At 45.3% G+C, this 18539-nt stretch overlaps 1 protein-coding gene across 2 annotated transcripts in view; it reads left to right on the top strand.

Moving 5' to 3' along the window:
- Positions 1-18539, top strand: part of RASSF3 (Ras association domain family member 3) — a 108799-nt gene that overhangs the window by 66537 nt on the left and 23723 nt on the right. For both annotated transcript variants that reach the window (XM_074402847.1, XM_010337275.3), the window contains exons 2-3: positions 14632-14739; positions 18027-18264. In XM_074402847.1, coding sequence (XP_074258948.1) covers positions 14731-14739; positions 18027-18264 — 247 coding nt within the window. In that variant the 5' untranslated portion in view covers positions 14632-14730. The remainder of the gene's footprint in view (positions 1-14631; positions 14740-18026; positions 18265-18539) is intronic.

Genomic DNA, 18539 nt, shown 5'->3' on the forward strand with positions numbered 1-18539 from the left:
AAATTTTTTTTTACGAGAAGAGAAAATGGGGGCCCATTCCAAATCTCACCAATCAGGCAAAAATTATTTGTCAAACTGGATATAGTTTTTTTTTTTGTCTTTTCATTAAAAAACCCTTCTGTAGGCTTCATGTTAGCACTTGTATGCTCCTTGTTTCACATTTCTGGAGTGCTGCACATGTAGTTTCATTTTTAAATTAATGGCAGTGGTTCCGGCCAGATATTCCCTAGTAAGTTGCCAATTGTGCTAGTACCCCTGCCCTGTAAAATCCATATTGATTACTCTATCAAAATGGCTGAGTTGTCAGAAACTAGTAGTGGGCAAACATTAGGGTCTCAGCTTTTCCACGGGTCTTTCCGCCTTTCTTTCACTTGCATGGCTTTATTGGGTTTGAATCAGACAGACCGGGGTAGAAATGTCACCTAGTTAAGTGCCATCCACTTAACTTTGTGTCCTCAGGCAAATTAAATCTCCCTGAGCCTCCATTTCCTATTTGCAAAATAGGGAGGATAGTATTACCCAGTTGCAGGGTTATTGTAAGAATTCAGAGGCAGGTTGTGAAGGGTGTGGCATGTTGTCTGGAATGGGTGATGATACAGTTTCTCCAAGGAAAGCTGCTGCCACCTCTGTGCTGGGGATTCTGCCTCTGCCCCCACCCAAGAATTTGGGTTGACTAATCTTGCCCTGTCTGGTTTTGGATGAGGGACCAGGAAAGAAAGGGAGGCAGAATAGGGGAGGTGTAGTTGAGAAAACCTTCTTTTGCCCTAGTCAGGTATTTGTTTCTGGCAGTACCTGAACCCTCAATGACGGATGTGGGCTGGTCCTGAGCCACCCCAGCAGGGTTCAGTGAGGTGGGCCCTCGGCTTTCTCCCTGCAGGGGTATCTGCCTCCCTGGCCTCGCCTCTTGTGGTCTTCTGTGTGTGTTCACTGCTTACTCTGAGCCTTCCGACTGACCAACCTGTGTTCCTGGCATTCTTCTGATGATGTAAGCGTCTCACACCCTGTCTACAACAAGCAGGAGGATGGGAGAGGGTTTCTGCAGCAGAGTACGCCTAGAAACTGCTTTTGTGAGGCTCCTTGAAGTGCTAATAACCTGTTACTTTTATTGCTCTAACTGTTAACTGAAGTTTTTTAGTAACTCCAGAGGACTTTTTACCTTGTTGGGAGGAGGAGGAAGGTGATTCCTCAGATAAAACCAAAACCTAGAGCTGCGCGTCTGAAAGAAACCGTGCCTAGGTAGAGCTGAATGCGTCAATGCGTAGGTGTTCTCCGTGGGCCCAACTTGTGCCTGTACTGGCGTTCTGAATGGAGGGCAGCAGAGGGCTATCTTCCTTTGTTCTCCATCATGTATCGCCCAAGGCCCGAGGCACAAATACTTGTACATTTGGGATTTCAGCCATGCCTTTTTAGGGAAGTGAACAGACTTATCAAAGAGCCATCTTGAGTGGCCTGTAGGGCAGAAGGAAAGAATGCAAGACATGAAAGTGGATGGAATTAATGGGAACAAGAGTGATACAAAACAGTTTAATCCCCTGTGGCCCTCTTCAGACTTTTACATTTGTCTATTTTTATTTATTTAAAAAATTTTAGCTTTTGTGGGTACACAGGTGTATATACTCAAGGGGTACATAAGTTTTTTTTTTGTTTTTGTTTTTGTTTTTGAGACAGAGTCTTACTCTGTCTCCAGGCTGGAGTGCAGTGGTTCTGGCTAATTGTATTTTAGTAGAGATAGGGTTTCACCATGTTGTCCAGGCTGGTCTCGATCTCCTGACCTCGTGATCCGCCTGCCTTGGCCTCCTAAAGTGTTGGGATTACAGGCATGAGCCACCATGCCTGGCCGGGATACATAAGATTTTTGGATACAGGCATATTAATGTGTAATAACATCAGGGTAAATGGGGTATTCATCGTCTCAAGCATTTATTATTTCTTTGTATTACAAACAATCCAAATATATTCTTCTAGTTACTTTATTTTCAATTTGATTAATTAATTTATTATTTATTTTTGAGACCGAGTCTCGCTCTGTTGCCCAGGCTGGAGTGCAGTGACATCATCTCACCTCACTGCAACCTCCGCTTCCTGGGTTCAAGCGATTCTCCTGCCTCAGCTTCCTGAGTGGCTGAGATTATACAGGTACGTGCCACCACACACAGCTAATTATTGTACTTTTAGTAGAAATGGGGTTTTACCGAGTCGGCCAGACTGGTCTTGAACTCCTGACCTCAGGTGATCCATCCACCTCGGCCTCCCAAAGTGCTGGGATTACAGGTGTGAACCACCTTGACAGCCTATTTATTTTTGAGAGAGAGGAGCTTGCTCTGTTGCCCAGGCTGAGTCATACTTACTGTATCCCCTACCTTTTGGGCTTAGGCGATTCCCCCCACCTCAGCTTCGCAAGTAGTTGGGCTATTATTTTTATTTTTTGTAGAAATGGTGGGGGAGGGTCTTGCTGTGTTGCCCAGGCTGGTCTTGAACTCCTGGGCTCAAGTAATCCTCCTGCCTCAGCCTCCCAAAGTGCTGAGATTACAGGTATGAGCCACCGTGGCTGGCCTGGTCTAGAAAAATGTCTAATTTTCTTCGGACTCTGTTCGTCCTTCAAATTAGGTTTCATCGGGCAGAGTGGCTGCTCCATTTGTTTGCAAGCCTCTGCCCTTGATGTTTCGATTCCTGCTGCTGCTGGAGCCGGCTGAGTTTCCCAGATGGGATCCACCTGCCTCCTCCTGGGTTTCTGTGGCATTCATTGCTTTGTGCTTCCTGTCTGGCTCGCCTCCAAATGAGCCTGTTCATTTCCTTTCTCCGGAAACTCTTCTTATCACTGAGGTTCAAAAGTTCCATGAAGGATATGGCAGTCTTGAAACTCGACCTCCAAACTTTGACCTTACTAAAAAACTGTTTTTTTAAACCCAGCTAACCTGAATTAGTGGACCATGGCTTTTAATCACTGTTAGCTGAAGGAGGTGTATGATTGCTGGATGATGCCTTGAACAGTGAGATGTTACATATAATCTTGAACTTGGGGTGGGTGTTTGTGTCACCACTCAAAATTATCTTGTCAGTCTCACTTCCCTCCTGGCTTCTTGGCGATCCTCTTCTATAAATGTTTTCAGATAACTTTCTTACTATCCACTGAGCTTACTTTGCATTTATTGTTTAATGTAGTGTTGTAGATGGTATTGATATTTGAAAACTTACTATTGAAAGGGACCGTAGTCCAGTGCTATCTTTTAATAATCAGGGAAAACTGAGTCCATGAGGACATGCTTGCCTTTGAAATCCTAAAAATCCACTGCTTCTTCCATTGAGACAGAGCCCACAGATTTCCGAGAGGATGGGCTGCATCGAGGATGCTGACTCCCATGCAGTCACATTCCTTTTCCAGTTGTCAAAGCTGATTAGTGGATTTGGATGTGTTTGGCTTGGAGGCCTCTAATAATCTCTCCTTTCTTACCTAGCTCACCTAGAATTTGAAGAACATTAAACCAGTTGTGAAATATATCACCTTTCAGAAATGAACAGCGTCTCAATTGATTCCCTTTGAAAACACATCAGACTGGGATTTCTGAGTGTAATCTGGTATGCCTTGAGGTTGGGACCTCAAGCTGGGGCACTCAGAGGAGACTGGTCGACCTCCAAGTTTGTTTTCTGGCTCCAAACAAATGAGTGGCTGTTTGACTATTGGCACAGTACCCAGTTTTAAAAGTACAACCATATAGGGTATGGAGGGCTGGTAACCAGGGGGTTTAAAAAGTGAGGTCATGGAAGGCCCAGATGAAGCTCTTTTAATGTGTATCACAACTGCAATTAATCTTATTTACATGCTGGGCCTGTTTCTGTTTTCGCTGCCCTGGGTGTGCAAGAGTATTCAGGGGGCATGCTTTGAAGGATTCTTGCTCTTTGATGATGCACATGGATAACAGAAGTACATCAAACTTTGTATCTGGTATTATAAAGGCCTTTTGTATGCCTCTGTAGATTCGTTCGGTTTTGAGAAGAGAGCAGAAAGCTTCATGCAGATTGATAGGATGTACAAAAGAGGGTGGATTGCAGATGCAGTCTTGCAGCAGTGACTCTATGACCAGATCAGAATCAGCTGAACAGGAATGGAGCCCTCTTGCAGATCCAGCACTGAGGGAAAGATGTAAAAAATAGCCAGACACAGTGGCTTATTCCTGTAATCCCAACACTGTGGGAGGCTGAGATGGGAGGATCGTGTGCGCCTGGGAGGTGGAGGTTGCAGTGAGTCAATATGGCCCCACTGCACCTCAGCCTGGGCAACAGAGTGAGACCCTGTCTCAGACAAACAAAAAGGTAAAAGCACTGTTGGGTGTTTGGGAACCAAAAGTAAGCACAGGAAGCAACAAGCCATGGAAGGTGTTGTGAATCCCAAACCTGAATTGATGAGGGTAGGTAGCATGGTGGTTCTGAGGGCAGGTAGGTAACTGAGGGCTGTTGTGGTTAGGATGGCTTCCTGGGTGGGGTGGGCCTTGAACGCAGAGGATCACCAGGTGAGGAGCAGGTGGTGCGCTGACTGGCAGGGCAGTACTGTGGTGAGAGGTAAGATTGCCAGCAGCAGCGGGTGGTACGCTTTGGTTTCCAGCATGCACGCTTTCTCTCTTGCTCTCTTGTTTCTCTTTCTTACATTTAAGGAAGGCTAGTATAGTACTCCAGCCTTATAAGGTTGTTGCTTCATTTTATTTTTGTAGTCCATGTTTTAGAAGTCGTCTAAAATATCCACCTAGACCCTCCTCTGCTTCTTGCTTAATGAGTAACCTTGAGGACCAAGAAAGGTTGTTTAAAATTTCAAGTTCAACAGATGGAGATTGCGTGTGCCAATAATCCTCTAATGAATAGAATCTGCTTACTTAAATGAACAATAAGAAGAAATATTTGTTCCTTTATAAAGTACTCATTTCCTCATAGTTAATAAATGTCACATTCATAACATTAAAAGTCTCCTAAGGTTTTCTTGCTGTGTCCTTTAACTGGTTTATTTTTTAATTTTAAAAATTTTAAATAGAGATAGGGTCTTGCAGTGTTGCCCAGGTTGGTCTCAAACTCCTGGGCCCAAGCGATCCTCCCATCTTGGCCTCCCAAAATGCTAGGGTTACAGGCATGAGCCACTGCGCCAGACCTGGTTTCTTAACTGCAGGATTTCTTAGAGCCTTTAGCATCCTAAGAAACATTGAGAATCTCTAAGCTTAGAGTGAAGGAGGAGGAAGAACAGGAATTGTCTGTCCACAGCACATTTTGGAGGATTGGTGTTCAGTGGAACACTCTTTGGGAAACATGGCGCCCTGCTGCTCCACAGTGCTGTGTACAGTGCGCTTATTCATTCCAGTTGCCCTCTGTTTTTCCACTTAACTTTTCCTGCCCTGACGTAACAGTGATACATCTATTGCTACAAGAAGGATTGGGGGATGGGGGGAGGCTGCTAAGTCCCTCTTTAACCTTTTCTTTGCTGTTGGAAGCTTGAACAAAGTGAACATCTTATATGGCTGCACTAAAAAAGTTGCCTGCTTACAAGCTGAATTCAGGCAAGATGAACTTCTGAATCTGTGCATAAATGGAAATAGAGCTCCCACCCTGTATCCTGCTATTTAAAAAAAAAAAAAATCCTCTCCTCTGGCAGGGGGACAACATCCCAGCCCTAGAGTGGCCAGGATGAATCATCATGCCAGGGCCATACACCAAGATAAGCATTGAGTCTCTAGATGTGGCACCATGGCAGATTATCAACACGAGTGCTGTGAGAACACCACAGCAAGCAGCACACTGTACTTTTAAGGTCAAGAACAGCAGGACTGTGGCTCATGCCTGTAATCCCAGAACTTTGGGAGGCTGAGGTGGGTGGATCACAAGGTCAGGAGTTCGAGACCAGCCTGACCAATATGGTAAAACTCCATCTCTACTAAAAACACAAAAATACAAAAGTTAGCCGGCTGTGGTGGCACGTGCCTGTAATCCCAGCTACTCAGGAGGCCGAGGCAGGAGAATCACTTGAACCCTGGAAGCAGAGGTTACAGTGAGCTGAGATTGTGCCATTGCCCTCCAGCCTGGGTAACAGAGTGAGACTCCATCTCAAAAAAAAAAAAAAAAAAAAAAAAAAAAAAAAAAAAAAAAAAAAAAAAAAGAACAGCACCAAACACCCTAGAAACAACTGTTCTGATTCTTTCCTTCAGTAGTAGAATTTATTTTTATTTTCACTTTTTTGAGAGAGAGAGTCTTGTTCTACCCACTTTGGCCTCCCAAAAGGCGTCAGCCATTGCGCCCAGCCAAAAAAAAAAATTTTTTTAAGACAGAGTCTTGCTGTGTGGCCCAGGCTAGAGTGCAGTGGCATGATCCTGGCTCACTACAACCTCCATCTCTTGGGCTCAAGTGATCCTCCTGCCTCAGCCTCCTGAGTAGCTGAGACTACAGGTGCACACCACCATGCAGGGCTAATTTTTCTTTTCTTTTCTTTCTTTCTTTTTTTGGGAGACAGAGTCTCAAAGCCACTGTGCCTGGGCTAGAATATTGCTGTCGAACATCCTGTTTTACATCATTTTATGGTGGGTTTTTCCTTCCTCGTCCTTCAGTTACACCTCTGTCTACATTATAGTCTACATTTGCAATGTCTACTACAATAATTAGATGAAGCTTAAAATTCAGTTCTCATTTCCAGTGCTTGGAAGCCACATGTTGCTCATGGCTGCTCTGATGGACAGCACAGTTACTGGACATTTCCTCCACTGCAGAAAATACTGCTGGACAGCCCTGAAGTATATCAACAATGCCGATCAGTATTTGAGAAAACTTTCTGGGCTCTCTCAGCATCTCTGCCTACTTTATTATTTTAAAAACATTTTTTTTTTGGTAGGTGCATACCACCATGCCCAGCTATTTCTATTTTTTTGTTTGTTTTTTTTTTAAAGAGACAGTTCCAGGCTAGTCTCGAACTCCTGGGCTCAGGTGACCCTCCCACCTCGGCTTCCCAAAGTGCTGGGATTATAGGCATGAGACACCATGCTTGGTGACTCTGCCTACTTTAATATCTTAGAGGTTTTGGTACTGAAAGTGAAGAACATTGGACAGACATCAAATGTAAATACAAAACTGTCCCTGGTGTCCCTGTTCATACATTTCCCTAGGGTTGAGCAAGACATGCTCCCCACCTGGAAGACCCTCCTAGGGCTTTGCAGGATTATCTCTGTGTGACGGTTTTCTTTGTATTCATCACAGGGCATGCACTTTGCATACCTAAAAGACATCTGAGAACCATATTTTTGCCTATTATTCACAGTTAAAATCTAGTTTAGGAGCATCTAACTTCACATGCCGAAAATTTCTGTTTGAAATCCCTTACTGCTTGCTCTGCAGCTCTTGGAAATCACTTTAATACTGTGCTTCAGAGCAAGCCTGCTTTGGTTTGCTTATAAGTCCCTCCCTGAATTCAGTGGAAATGTCTCTCCCAGAGAATGTTTTTCTCTTTCAGTCTGGTCCATGGTACTTTATTTGATGTCTTTATTGGAAGACATCTAGAGGAATCAAGACCTAGACTCAATTCAGTTTGAGCTAGCCTTGAATTTCATTTGCAACATGGGCCCACTGCTCCAATATATGTGCTGTTTTACGTTTGAAAGGTGCTTGATGTTTTGCTCTGTGCAATTCCTAGGCTAGAACTTGCTCCGTCTGTTAGTGCACTGGGCATCCCAGTCTGTGGGTCATCAGCAGGTGACTGCCTACTGCCAAAACGGATGAGATGTAAGGTCAGGTTTCATGATTTCAGAACGTAGCCTCACTTGGAGAAAGCACCTGTTGGCCTGGGAAGTTCACCCTTCTCGGCTGACACAGGTGGGACCCCAAACCTAACCAGGTGTCAGAGCACCTGTGAGAGCTGTGGGACCTCCTAGTGGCAGGGCGATGGTACCACTTACTGAGCATCTGTCATGCCACTGACATCAGGCACTGTGCATATATTGTCTGCCACTCAGTCACAGCATCTGTGCCATTAATGTTTGTTCTTTTGGGGGTATGGGGTGGTAAAAGGTCAACAGCTGTATTTCTTAATGAGATCTGTAATACCAAATATATATATATATATATATATATATATATATATATATATATATATATGAAAACCCAAAAACTCCTTGTGGGGCTGGGGTGGGGGGAGTAAGGCAAACTTTACTAGGCTGCCAGCCAAGCACAGGCAGAAAGCCAGGGTCCACAACTGTCTCTTGGGGCTTTAAGTGCTTGGCGTGGAGCCTGGCACCAAGAAGCATTCAATAAATAGTTGTTGAATAATGGCTTGTATTATATCTTCACAACAGTTGTATAAAGTAGGTATTGTTTTGCACATTTTATAGCAGTGAGAAAACTGCGGTCCAGAGAGGTTAAGTAATTTACCTCTGGTCACACAGCTAGAATGTGACAGGCTGTCACTATGCTAAACTAGAGGGAATGATAGGGCCACATTCATCTTTTCACTCTTTTGAACAGTCACTCTTTTTTGAGGGGTGGGCATAGAGTCTTGCTATATTGTCCAGGCTGGAGTGCAGTGCCACAATCTCAGCTCACTGCAACCTCTACCTCCTAGGTTAAAGCGATTCTCCTGCCTCAGCCTGCTGAGTAGCTGGGATTACAGGTGCACACCACCACATCCAGATAATTTTTGTGTTTTTAGTAGAGATGGGTTTCACCATGTTGGCCAGGCTGATCTCAAACTCCTCACCTTATGATCTGCCCATCTTGGCCTCCCAAAGTGCTAGGATTACATGTGTGAGCCTCCGCACCTGGCCTGAACAGTCACTCTTAATTGCACTATGTTTATTTGGGTGTTTTGGTATGTTTTCATATTTTAAATTTGTTACAATTTCGCAGAGAAAAATTAACCAGAAGAGTATAAACAATTCTCAGACCCTTTACCCAGATTCGTTGGGATATAGTCATAGAAAGTCTCAGTTGTGAGCCTGCAGGATTGGGCCACACTTCTTGAGTGGAGTCTGGGCCATGCTACATGAGGTCTCCTGCGTGCCTGGGAGGTCAGGTGTGTCCTATCTGAGAAAGTGCCCTGCTGGAAAACAGTGACGAAAACCCACCCAGGAACTGAAGCGAGCCTAAGAGCAGCTCTCCAGGGCTCACTGGCTGGAAATAATGAGGGAAGTATCTAGGATTTATGAAACATTTTTTTGTGGAAGAACTCTTCCTCTGAGAAACTGCTGGAGGGTTTGGGGAATACAAAACAAAACTGACTTATGAAAAGATGACTTGTAGCTCACCAGACAGACATCTCAGGCGTGGCATGATGCCCTCACTGGCTGCCAAGAACAATAACTGACACATTATCCACAGACGGCTGCGCCCCATGCCGTTTCCTCTCCTGCCATCACAATGAAAGACCAGTGTTGACACTTGGTGTTGTATCTAGTCCACGTCGGCTGCACTGTTTTCTTTTAACCCTTCCTTCTTGCTCTCACCCCTTTACCTGTGGGAGCTCCTGTGCCCCTCCTGAGTTTCATTTTCTTCTCTTAAAGACCTTTTTCCTGTGCATACGGCTGCATTCCTAGAGATTGTGGTTCTGATTAATAATCAGTGTAGTGGAGGAAGGGGGAGGATTCCGGATTCCCCTCCATTAGGGGACAAGAAGGTTTTTTTTTTTTTTTCAGATGGAGTCTTGCTCTGTAGCCCAGGCTGGAGTGCAGTGGCACTACCTCGGCTCACTGCAACCTCTGCCTCCCTGGTCCCGGTTCAAGCAATTCTCCTACCTCAGCCTCCCAAGCAGCTGGGATTACAGGCATGAGCCACCATGCCCAGCTAATTTTTGTAATTTTTAGTAGAGACGGATTTCACCATGTTGGCCAGTCTGGTCTTGCACTCCTGACCTTGTGATCCACCTGCCTTGGCCTCCCAAAGTGCTGGGATTACAGGCATGAGTCACCACGCCTGGCCCAGGAGGGTCTTTTTTAAAGGGGTAAACAATTGGGAAGTTTTTAGAGCTAAGGATCTTTCTCTGATGCCAAATGAAACCAGTGTCCTCTGTTCCAAGGCCTGTCCTCTTTGCTGCCAGAGCTGGAGAAACAGTACTTGGTGGCCACTTCGGAAGCAGATTGTCCCTTGATTTTCCCCACTCCACCTGGGCAGACACCAAGCCCCATGAGGATGGTGTGGTGTCTACTGCCGAGTCTGACTGCCTCGCACTTAAGCAGGTGCCTGGCGCATGGTGGGAGCTCAGCAGGTGTTTGCTGAAGGATGAGGCCTTCGTGTGTAATCGCTACATTTTTCACTTAAAAAGTGCAGAAGCAGAGTCCTTTGGGTTTTACTTGCTTTTTTTTTTTTTTTTTTTTTTTGAGATGGAGTCTCTCTGTTGCCCAGGCTGGAGTGCAGTGACATGATCTCAGCTCACTGCAACCTCCACCTTCCTGGTTCAAGCCATTCTCCTACCCCAGCCTCCCAAGCAGCTGGGACTACAGGCACCTGCCACCACACCTGGCTGATTTTTGTATTTTTAGTAGAGATAGGGTTTCACTATGTTGGGCAGGCTGGTCTCCAACTCCTACCCGCATTGACCTCCCAAAGTGCTGGGATTACAGGTGTGAGCCACCATGCCCGGTCACTTCCCTTATTTTTTAATCTCTGAGAAGGAAAGATAATTGTTACATAAGGATGTCTCAGTTATCTATATGTGGATGATCCAGGGAAATTTTCTCTTTCCAGACTGGCTTACTCTTTGGGTTTTCCTCAAGCTTCTGGGTCTGCCTGTGCCAGGGGGCCCAAGGCTGGGTGTTAAGTCCCATAGCATCACAAGAACCTGTAATTTAGGGTTGACCAGCTTTACTTAACTCTGTTCTTTCATGTTCTTTACCCCCTTTTCTTCTCATTGTTAGAGTTCTCATGTAAGTCACAAGCCCCTAGGATGCATCTAGGCTGCTGTATATGTGCTTTGCCATTTCCTCTGTGTGTGTGTGTGTGGGTGGTTTTTTTTTTTTTTTTTTTTGAGATGGACTATCACTCTGGCGCCCAGGCTGGAGTGCAGTGGTGCAATCTTGGCTCGCCACAGCCTCCACCTCTTGGGTTCAAGCAATTCTCCTGCCTCAGCCTCCTGCACAGCTGGGACTACAGGCGCGTGCCACCACACCTGGATAATTTTTGTATTTTTAGTAGAGATGGGGTTTCACGATATTAACCAGCATGGTCTCGATTTCCTGAGCTCGTGATCCAACCGCCTTAGTCTCCCAAAGTGCTGGGCTTACAGGCGTGCACCACTGTGCTGGCCTTTCTGTGTTTTTAATGGTGAGCCTTTGGTGATTTCCTCACATGGAACCCTTTGGCCCCCTTGGTCACACCTGTGAAAGCAGCACCAGATCTTTTCAATCAGATTGTCCTAGACCTGGTGACACCTGTGAAAGCACCTCCACATCTTTGCAATCAGATCAGCCTAGGCGAGGAAGCATCTTAGAGGAGGTGATGAACTCTAGTTCCTTGTTTTGTAGAAAATGAGGGAACAGGCTCAGAAAGGTATAGCATTAGTTGGTGACAGCCTGAGGACTGGAGCCAGAGTCTTGCAGATGTGGTGCGCTTTCTCTAACACTCCTTTGCCCCGCCAACCACCTATCCCACGTCCATGAGATCGTAGGTCCTTATTGTACACTTTTTAACATATGCTTTGAAGAGTCTTTGGACAGTTAAAACTGAATGTACAAGCCAAGAATGCCTAATTTTCTTCTTCAGCTATGACTGGTACCCAGCTAATTGTGGATTGGTAAGAGCAAGACAAGCAGAGATGTGACACATGTTTAAAACTTCTTTGGGGCTTGGTGCAGTGGCTCATACCTGTAATCCCAACACATTAGGAGGCTAGGGTGAGATGATTGCTTGAGCCCAGGAGTTTGAGAGCAGCTGGGCGACATAGAACCTCATCTCTATTCTCTACAAAATATTAGCTGGGCGCAGTGGTACATGCCTGTAATCCCAGCTATTCAGGAGACTGAGGTGGGAGGATTGTTTGAACCCAGGAGGTTGAGGCTGCAGTGAGCTGTGATCACACCCCTGCATACTAATCTGGGGGATAAAGTGAGACCCTGTCTCAAAACAAAACACTTCCTTGGAAGTAGTCACTGGAGCTTTTGAAAGCTTATTTTAATCCACAGCTTTCCCTCCACCAAACAGTAATACCAAAAATAAGATTACTTTGGGGTTTTACATTGGCTAATAGGATGCTCCCAAGGGACTTCAAAGCCTACCCCTGGTACTAGGGAATAAACATATTATCTTGTGCTGGTATTTATCCAGTATTTCCCAGTATACTGACCTGTTAGACTTCACCAGGATGGTGCTGACATTGAAAAGTTACTGAGATAATTTGTAGTCAGCACACCCCTCTTAAGATCTAAAGTCAGAGATCTTGAGGCTTGAATGGATCCAGAGCCATTTCGTTCTCTGTGGTCCTGATGCAAGTTCTGTAGTAGCCCCTCTGGTGTATTTATGACACTGGCTTCCAGTGGGCAGATGGGAACCAGTGCCTGCCTGGAGAATATCCAGCTGTGAGAATGCTGTGATGTGTCTGGCAGAAAGAGGCATGTTTACAAAGGCTTTATTTTGCAGGCCTAAATCGTTAGATTTTAACTGTTCTTCCTCTCTTTGTTTTGAAGCTGATTATGCAGTTTTTCTGTACGTGTTTAAATGTTTGCCCACGTCAGACCCATGGATTGGATTGAGTGGGAGCACCCTAGAGCACTTGGATTAAAGTGGAACTGGGTCTCTCAACTAGTTGGGTTGTCCTTGGACAAACTGCTTGACCTCTGTAAATCTTCTGTCCTTACGTGTAACATGGGGGTGCTAATTAGCATGAATGAGCTCATTGTTGGGAGGATTAAATGAGAACACCCCTGTGGAAGTACTTAGAGCTCGTTTGGAGTTAGGGTTAGCAGGCTTTCATTTGCTTTCACTGAACAGTTACAATTTTCCCCCAGCAGTTTAATTTACTGAAACTGGCGTAGTAATGCCTCCTTGATTAGGTTGTTGGGAGAAGTAAAGGTGATACAAGTTAGGTACTCCATCAGGGTGACAGAACGCTGTAATTTGGTCATTTGTGATCACGTCTGCTGCTGTATAATGTCATATGCTGGTGGGACTCTTTAGACATAATTATTGATAAATTCTTCACAGCGAGAAGAGGATTTAAGCCATATTTCTCCCTCTAGAGCAGGCATCCCCAAACTACGGCCCATGGCATGCGGCCCCCTGAGGCCATTTATCCAGCCCCCCACCGCACTTCAGGAAGGGGCACCTCTTTCATTGGTGGTCAGTGAGAGGAGCACAGTATGTGGCGGCTCTCCAACGGTCTGAGGGACAGTGAACTGGCCCCCTGTGTAAAAAGTCTGGGGACGCCTGCTGTAGAGTATGGGGAGGTAGAGAGGTGCGTGAGACTGGAAGGGTGGGGAGGTTGGGGGAGTGGGAAGGAGAAGTCTGACTACTTGTATCTTGGCCTGGGGATTTGTTTGGAAGATGAATTACTCTCTGGTAGTTGTGTACAGTTTGACAGATCAGGGATTATGGTGAGTCCATGAGTAGTGCCAGTTAATATTAACTGCTGTGCTTTTTGCTGATAAATACTGTAAAGCTGTAAAGACAACAGAGTTAATACAGTTTGCTACAGAGAAACTTGTGCTGTATGTCTTTAAATGTTGTTTAAAATAGAAATGGCCACTCTAACAGGCACGCTGAGGAAATGATGTTTTTGCAGAAAAATTTAGCAATGACAGTTTTGCAGAATAATATTGGTAATGAAGTGTTACTACTAGCTGCTGACAAATTAGTTTTTTTTTTTTTTTTTTTTTTTTTTTTTTTTTTAGTATATCCCCTAGGGAGACTGTAATCTGAAAGAATGAGAACTCCCATAATTGGTGGATGACCCTGGAGAGTTTGAAAGAGAGAAAGGGAAGCAGTGAGGGAGAGAGGGAGAGAGTGTGTGTGTGTGTTCAAGGTAATATGCAAGAACAGCAAGGTCGTTCTTGTGTGGGATGTAATTTATTTATTTATTTTTTGGAGACAGGGTTGTACTATGTCACCCAGACTACAGCACAGCACAATTAATGGCTCACTACAGCCTCGACCTCTGGGCTGAGGTGATCCTCCCACTTCAGGCTCCCGAGTAGCTGGAACTACAGGTGCACACCACCATGCCCAGCTAATTTTTGTATTTTTTGTAGAGATAGAGTTTCAACATGTTGCTCAGCCTGGTCTCAGTATCCAGGGCTAAAGCTTTGCCCTGCTTGACCTCTCAAAGTGCTGGGATTGCAGGCATGTGCCATCATGCCTGGGCCTTGTGTGGAATTGAAAAAGAATCCTGACTTATTCCCCCCACTCAGCTCACCGCAACCTCCGCCTCTCTGGTTCAAGCTATTCTCCTGCCTCAGCCTCCCGAGTAGCTGAGATTACAGGCATGTGTCACCCGCCTGGCTAATTTTGTATTTTTAGTAGAGATGGAGTTTCTCCATGTTGGTCAGGCTGGTCTTGAACTTTCAGTCTCAGGTGATCTGCCTGCCTCCGCCTCCCAAAGTGCTGGGATTACAGGCATGAGCCACCTCACCCGACCTGTCCTCATTTTTTTCTGTGATTGCTCACATGTGGCGTGTCTTGTTTTTCTTCTAGGATGTTGAGAAAGAGAAGGAAACCCACAGTTACCTCAGCAAAGAGGAGATCAAAGAGAAAGTTCATAAATACAACTTAGCAGTCACAGACAAGTTGAAGATGACCTTGGTAAGTACCCATAATACTGTTTACGTTGACACCTGTCACAAGACAAATGTAAGTTGTTGGTATTATAATCTATATTTCTAAATATCTGAATAACATTTGTAGAAGTGTAATAGTCAAGGTCTACAGAACAGGAAAATGGAATATTTCCATGGCTTTCAATTTAAATCTGTATTTTGAAGTAGCTTTGTCTCAAAAATCAGTTGCTGGGTTACCCTTAAAAAAATGAAATGCTTATAATTTTATTTTAAAAGATTTTGTGACCCACCCCTTCCTCCCCAAATGATTTTTAGCAGCATTGCCTAACATACAGAAATAGTGACTCAGATTCTAACAAGACCTCAGATAAGGTTTTTTTTTGAAACAAGGTTTTGCTTTGTCACCTGGGCTGGAGTGCAGTGGCACGATTGTGGCTCACTGCAGCCTCGAGCTGCAGGCTCAAGTGATCCTCTCACCTTAGCCTCCCAAGTAGCTGTGACCACAGGCACTTGCCACCATTGCCAGCTAATTTTTGTATATTTTGTAGAGATGGGGTTTTGCCATGTTGCCCAGGCTCATCTCAAATTCCTTGGCTCAGGTGATCTACCCTCCTTGGCCTCCCAAAGTGCTGGGATTACAGGTGTCAGAAGCCCTTAAGTTTTTGTCTTGTACAAAATAAATATGGAAGTGTCAGGGAAAGGATTTTGAGCCCACGGAATGGAATATAGAGGTACATAGTAGGATATTTTTCTCTGCCAGTCGTTAGCGTAAGATGAGGTACTTAATACTCAGTTTGCTCCACGTCGTCGTCCCACGCTTCCACAGCATTGCACCACACTGTTGGAAGCACACAGAGAGTGGGCGTACAGGAGGGAGAAGGCTCAGGGCCTGGTGACAGGGAAACAGGAGCTGACAGCAAAGCTAGAGTATTCATGTTCCTCTAAACTGAGTTGGCGTCTAGGTCTCACCCACCCATTGGGTGTTCCGCCTTCTTCATGGCACTTGTCAGTCCTTGGTGCCAGTTTCCAGGGCACTTGGACCCCTCTCTCTCAGTCTGTTCACTGTGAAAATGATGGAGTTTGGTAAAGGACAGGGTGACCAGTTTAAAACAGGCCCTACTGAATCCGGTGATTCTTGGGGAGGAGCTTTCAGATAGAAACGCTTTTGGTAAAGGACCCCCTCCCTGGTGGAACTGCTCTAGAAAGAAGGGAGAGGGGCAGAGAATCCCAAGATAACTCTTAATCATTCCAGCAGCAAGATTTCTTTTTTTCATCAAAGGAGAATTTCACTTCCTATGTTTTTTTTTTTTTTTTCTTCTTTCCCCGTAGAGATTAAAACAGACACAAATATCCATATCATTTTAAAGATAAAAATTTTAGGTTGGGTACAGTGGCTCACACCTGTAATCCCAGCACTTTGGGAGGCCAAGGTGGGACCAGCCTGGTCAACATGGCGTAACCCTGTCTGTACTAAAAATGCAAAATTTAACCAGATGTGGTGGCGGGCAGCTGCAGCCCCAACTACTGGAGGCTGAGGCAGGAGGATCACTTGAACTCAGGAAGTTGAGGCTGCAGTGAGCTGTTTCATGCCACTGCACTCCAGCCTGGGCGACAGAGTAAGACCCTGTCTTAAAAAAAGAAAAAAAACAAAAACAAAAACAAAGAATCAACAAGAGAATTGGGTTTGAAAATTGATCTTGTGGGAAGGAAGAAAAATAACCCACCATAAAAGTGATTTTAAATGTTCTACTTTAATTGCTATTTATATATAACACTTGACAATTCATTTTAATAAAACACTATAATAAATCTTTTCTAAATATGCTGTTTTTGTTTGTATTTGAGACTGAGTCTTGCTCTATTGCCCAGGCTAAAGTGCAGTGGTGCAGTCTTGGCCCACTGCAGCCTCCCGCTCTGGGTTCAAGAGATTCTCCTGCCTCAGCCTCCCAAGTAGCTGGGATTACAGGCACCCGCCACCACGCCCAGCTAATTTTTTTTTTTTTTTTAAATTTTAGTAGAGATGGGGTTTCACCATGTTGGGCAGGCTGGTCTCGAACTCCTGACCTCCAGTGATCTGCTCGCCTCGGCCTCCCAAAGTGCTGGGGTTACAGACGAGAGCCACTTCGCTTGGCCCCAAATATACTGAATAACAACAACAACAACAAAATGCAAAGACCAGTCTGTTTTTACTGTTTTTGGCAACTAACAAATAGTAATTCTGCCATCAATGAAGTTGTTTTTAAGATCTGTACTGTGAAGTATAGTGGCTTGACTGTTTTTTTTTTTTTTTTTTCTTTGGCGGGAGCAGGGGCAGGGATGGAGTCTCACTCTGTTGCCCAGGCTGGAGTACAACGACACGATCTTGGCTCACTGCAACCTCTGCCTCCTGACTTCGGGAGATTGAATTTGTTTTTAAAATGCTGCTTAAGAGACCTAAAATGCATCCTATGCTGGATGGCATATATGCTGCATTAAAAAGTTTAAGCAGGCCGGGCGCGGTGGCTCAAGCCTGTAATCCCAGCACTTTGGGAGGCCGAGGCGGGTGGATCACGAGGTCGAGAGATCGAGACCATCCTGGTCAACAAGGTGAAACCCCGTCTCTACTAAAAATACAAAAAGTTAGCTGGGCATGGTGGTGCGTGCCTGTAATCCCAGCTACTTAGGAGGCTGAGGCAGGAGAATTGCCTGAGCCCAGGAGGCGGAGGTTGCGGTGAGCCGAGATCGCGCCATGGCACTCCAGCCTGGGTAACAAGAGCGAAACTCCGTCTCAAAAAAAAAAGTTTAAGCAAAGTTGGTAATTCAGTGCATATGAACATAGTCACTAGGAATGAAAAGAGACTGTTTTCTTACTGTCCCCTCATTGTTGACTTCAGTATCTCAGAGCCCTAACTGTGACCTTTTTTGTGTGTATAATAGTCATCAGTGGAGGACCTTGTTTCTTTTGAGCCTGTAGCCTAGACATATCCCCCAAGCTTTAGTAAGTTTTGTGGTTTGGCCTCGCAAGTGGACCCTGACCTTTTGTCAGTAGCTTCAGAGGCATGAGCCTGGGGCCAGCAGTCAGCCACAACATCAGGAGGCTTCTTGAGTCACCACATCTGCCCTGCAGACCTTGCCTCTGGAAGCACTTTGCCTGGTGTGTTAACTGCTCTCTGAGGTCATTCCCTTGGGGGCAGTCTTTAGTGAAGCTCTGCCACAAACCTCTAAGAGAAGAGAACAAAGGAGCATTTCACCTTCCCATTTTGTTTTGATATGCTCCCTCCCTGAAGTGCCACCATCCACCCAGCTAAGTGTGTGCTTCTCTCTCTGCTTCAGAATTCAAATGGGATTTACACTGGCTTCATTAAAGTACAGATGGAACTCTGCAAATCTCCACAGACTTCTCCAAACTCTGGCAAACTCTCTCCCAGTAGCAATGGCTGTATGAACACACTTCATATCAGCAGCACAAACACTGTCGGGGAAGTGATCGAGGCCCTGCTCAAAAAGTTTCTCGTGACTGAGAGCCCTGCCAAGTTTGCACTTTATAAGCGTTGTCACAGGGAAGACCAAGGTACGCTGCCAGCTTAAAGGGAAAATGGTCTCTGCTTCTACTTACATCTGTTGTTCTCATTAGCAGAGGGAAGCCTGGTGGGTCTTATCCGTGTCGATTGTGTCAGAGCCTGGAGTCCGATGCTGGAAGCCATGGTGATCTTAGCATGCACTTAGTGCTTCCTGGCTGTCCAGATTTTTGAGTTGGACAGTTGTGGGTCTGAGGAGCTTAGAAGCATTCATATATGATGGACAGTTACAGAGTATTTTGTGTTGGGGGGGATGGGGTGGGGGCTG

Source organism: Saimiri boliviensis, chromosome 7 (assembly GCF_048565385.1).
Source record: "Saimiri boliviensis isolate mSaiBol1 chromosome 7, mSaiBol1.pri, whole genome shotgun sequence".
In the NCBI taxonomy this organism is placed as follows: Eukaryota; Metazoa; Chordata; class Mammalia; order Primates; family Cebidae; genus Saimiri; species Saimiri boliviensis.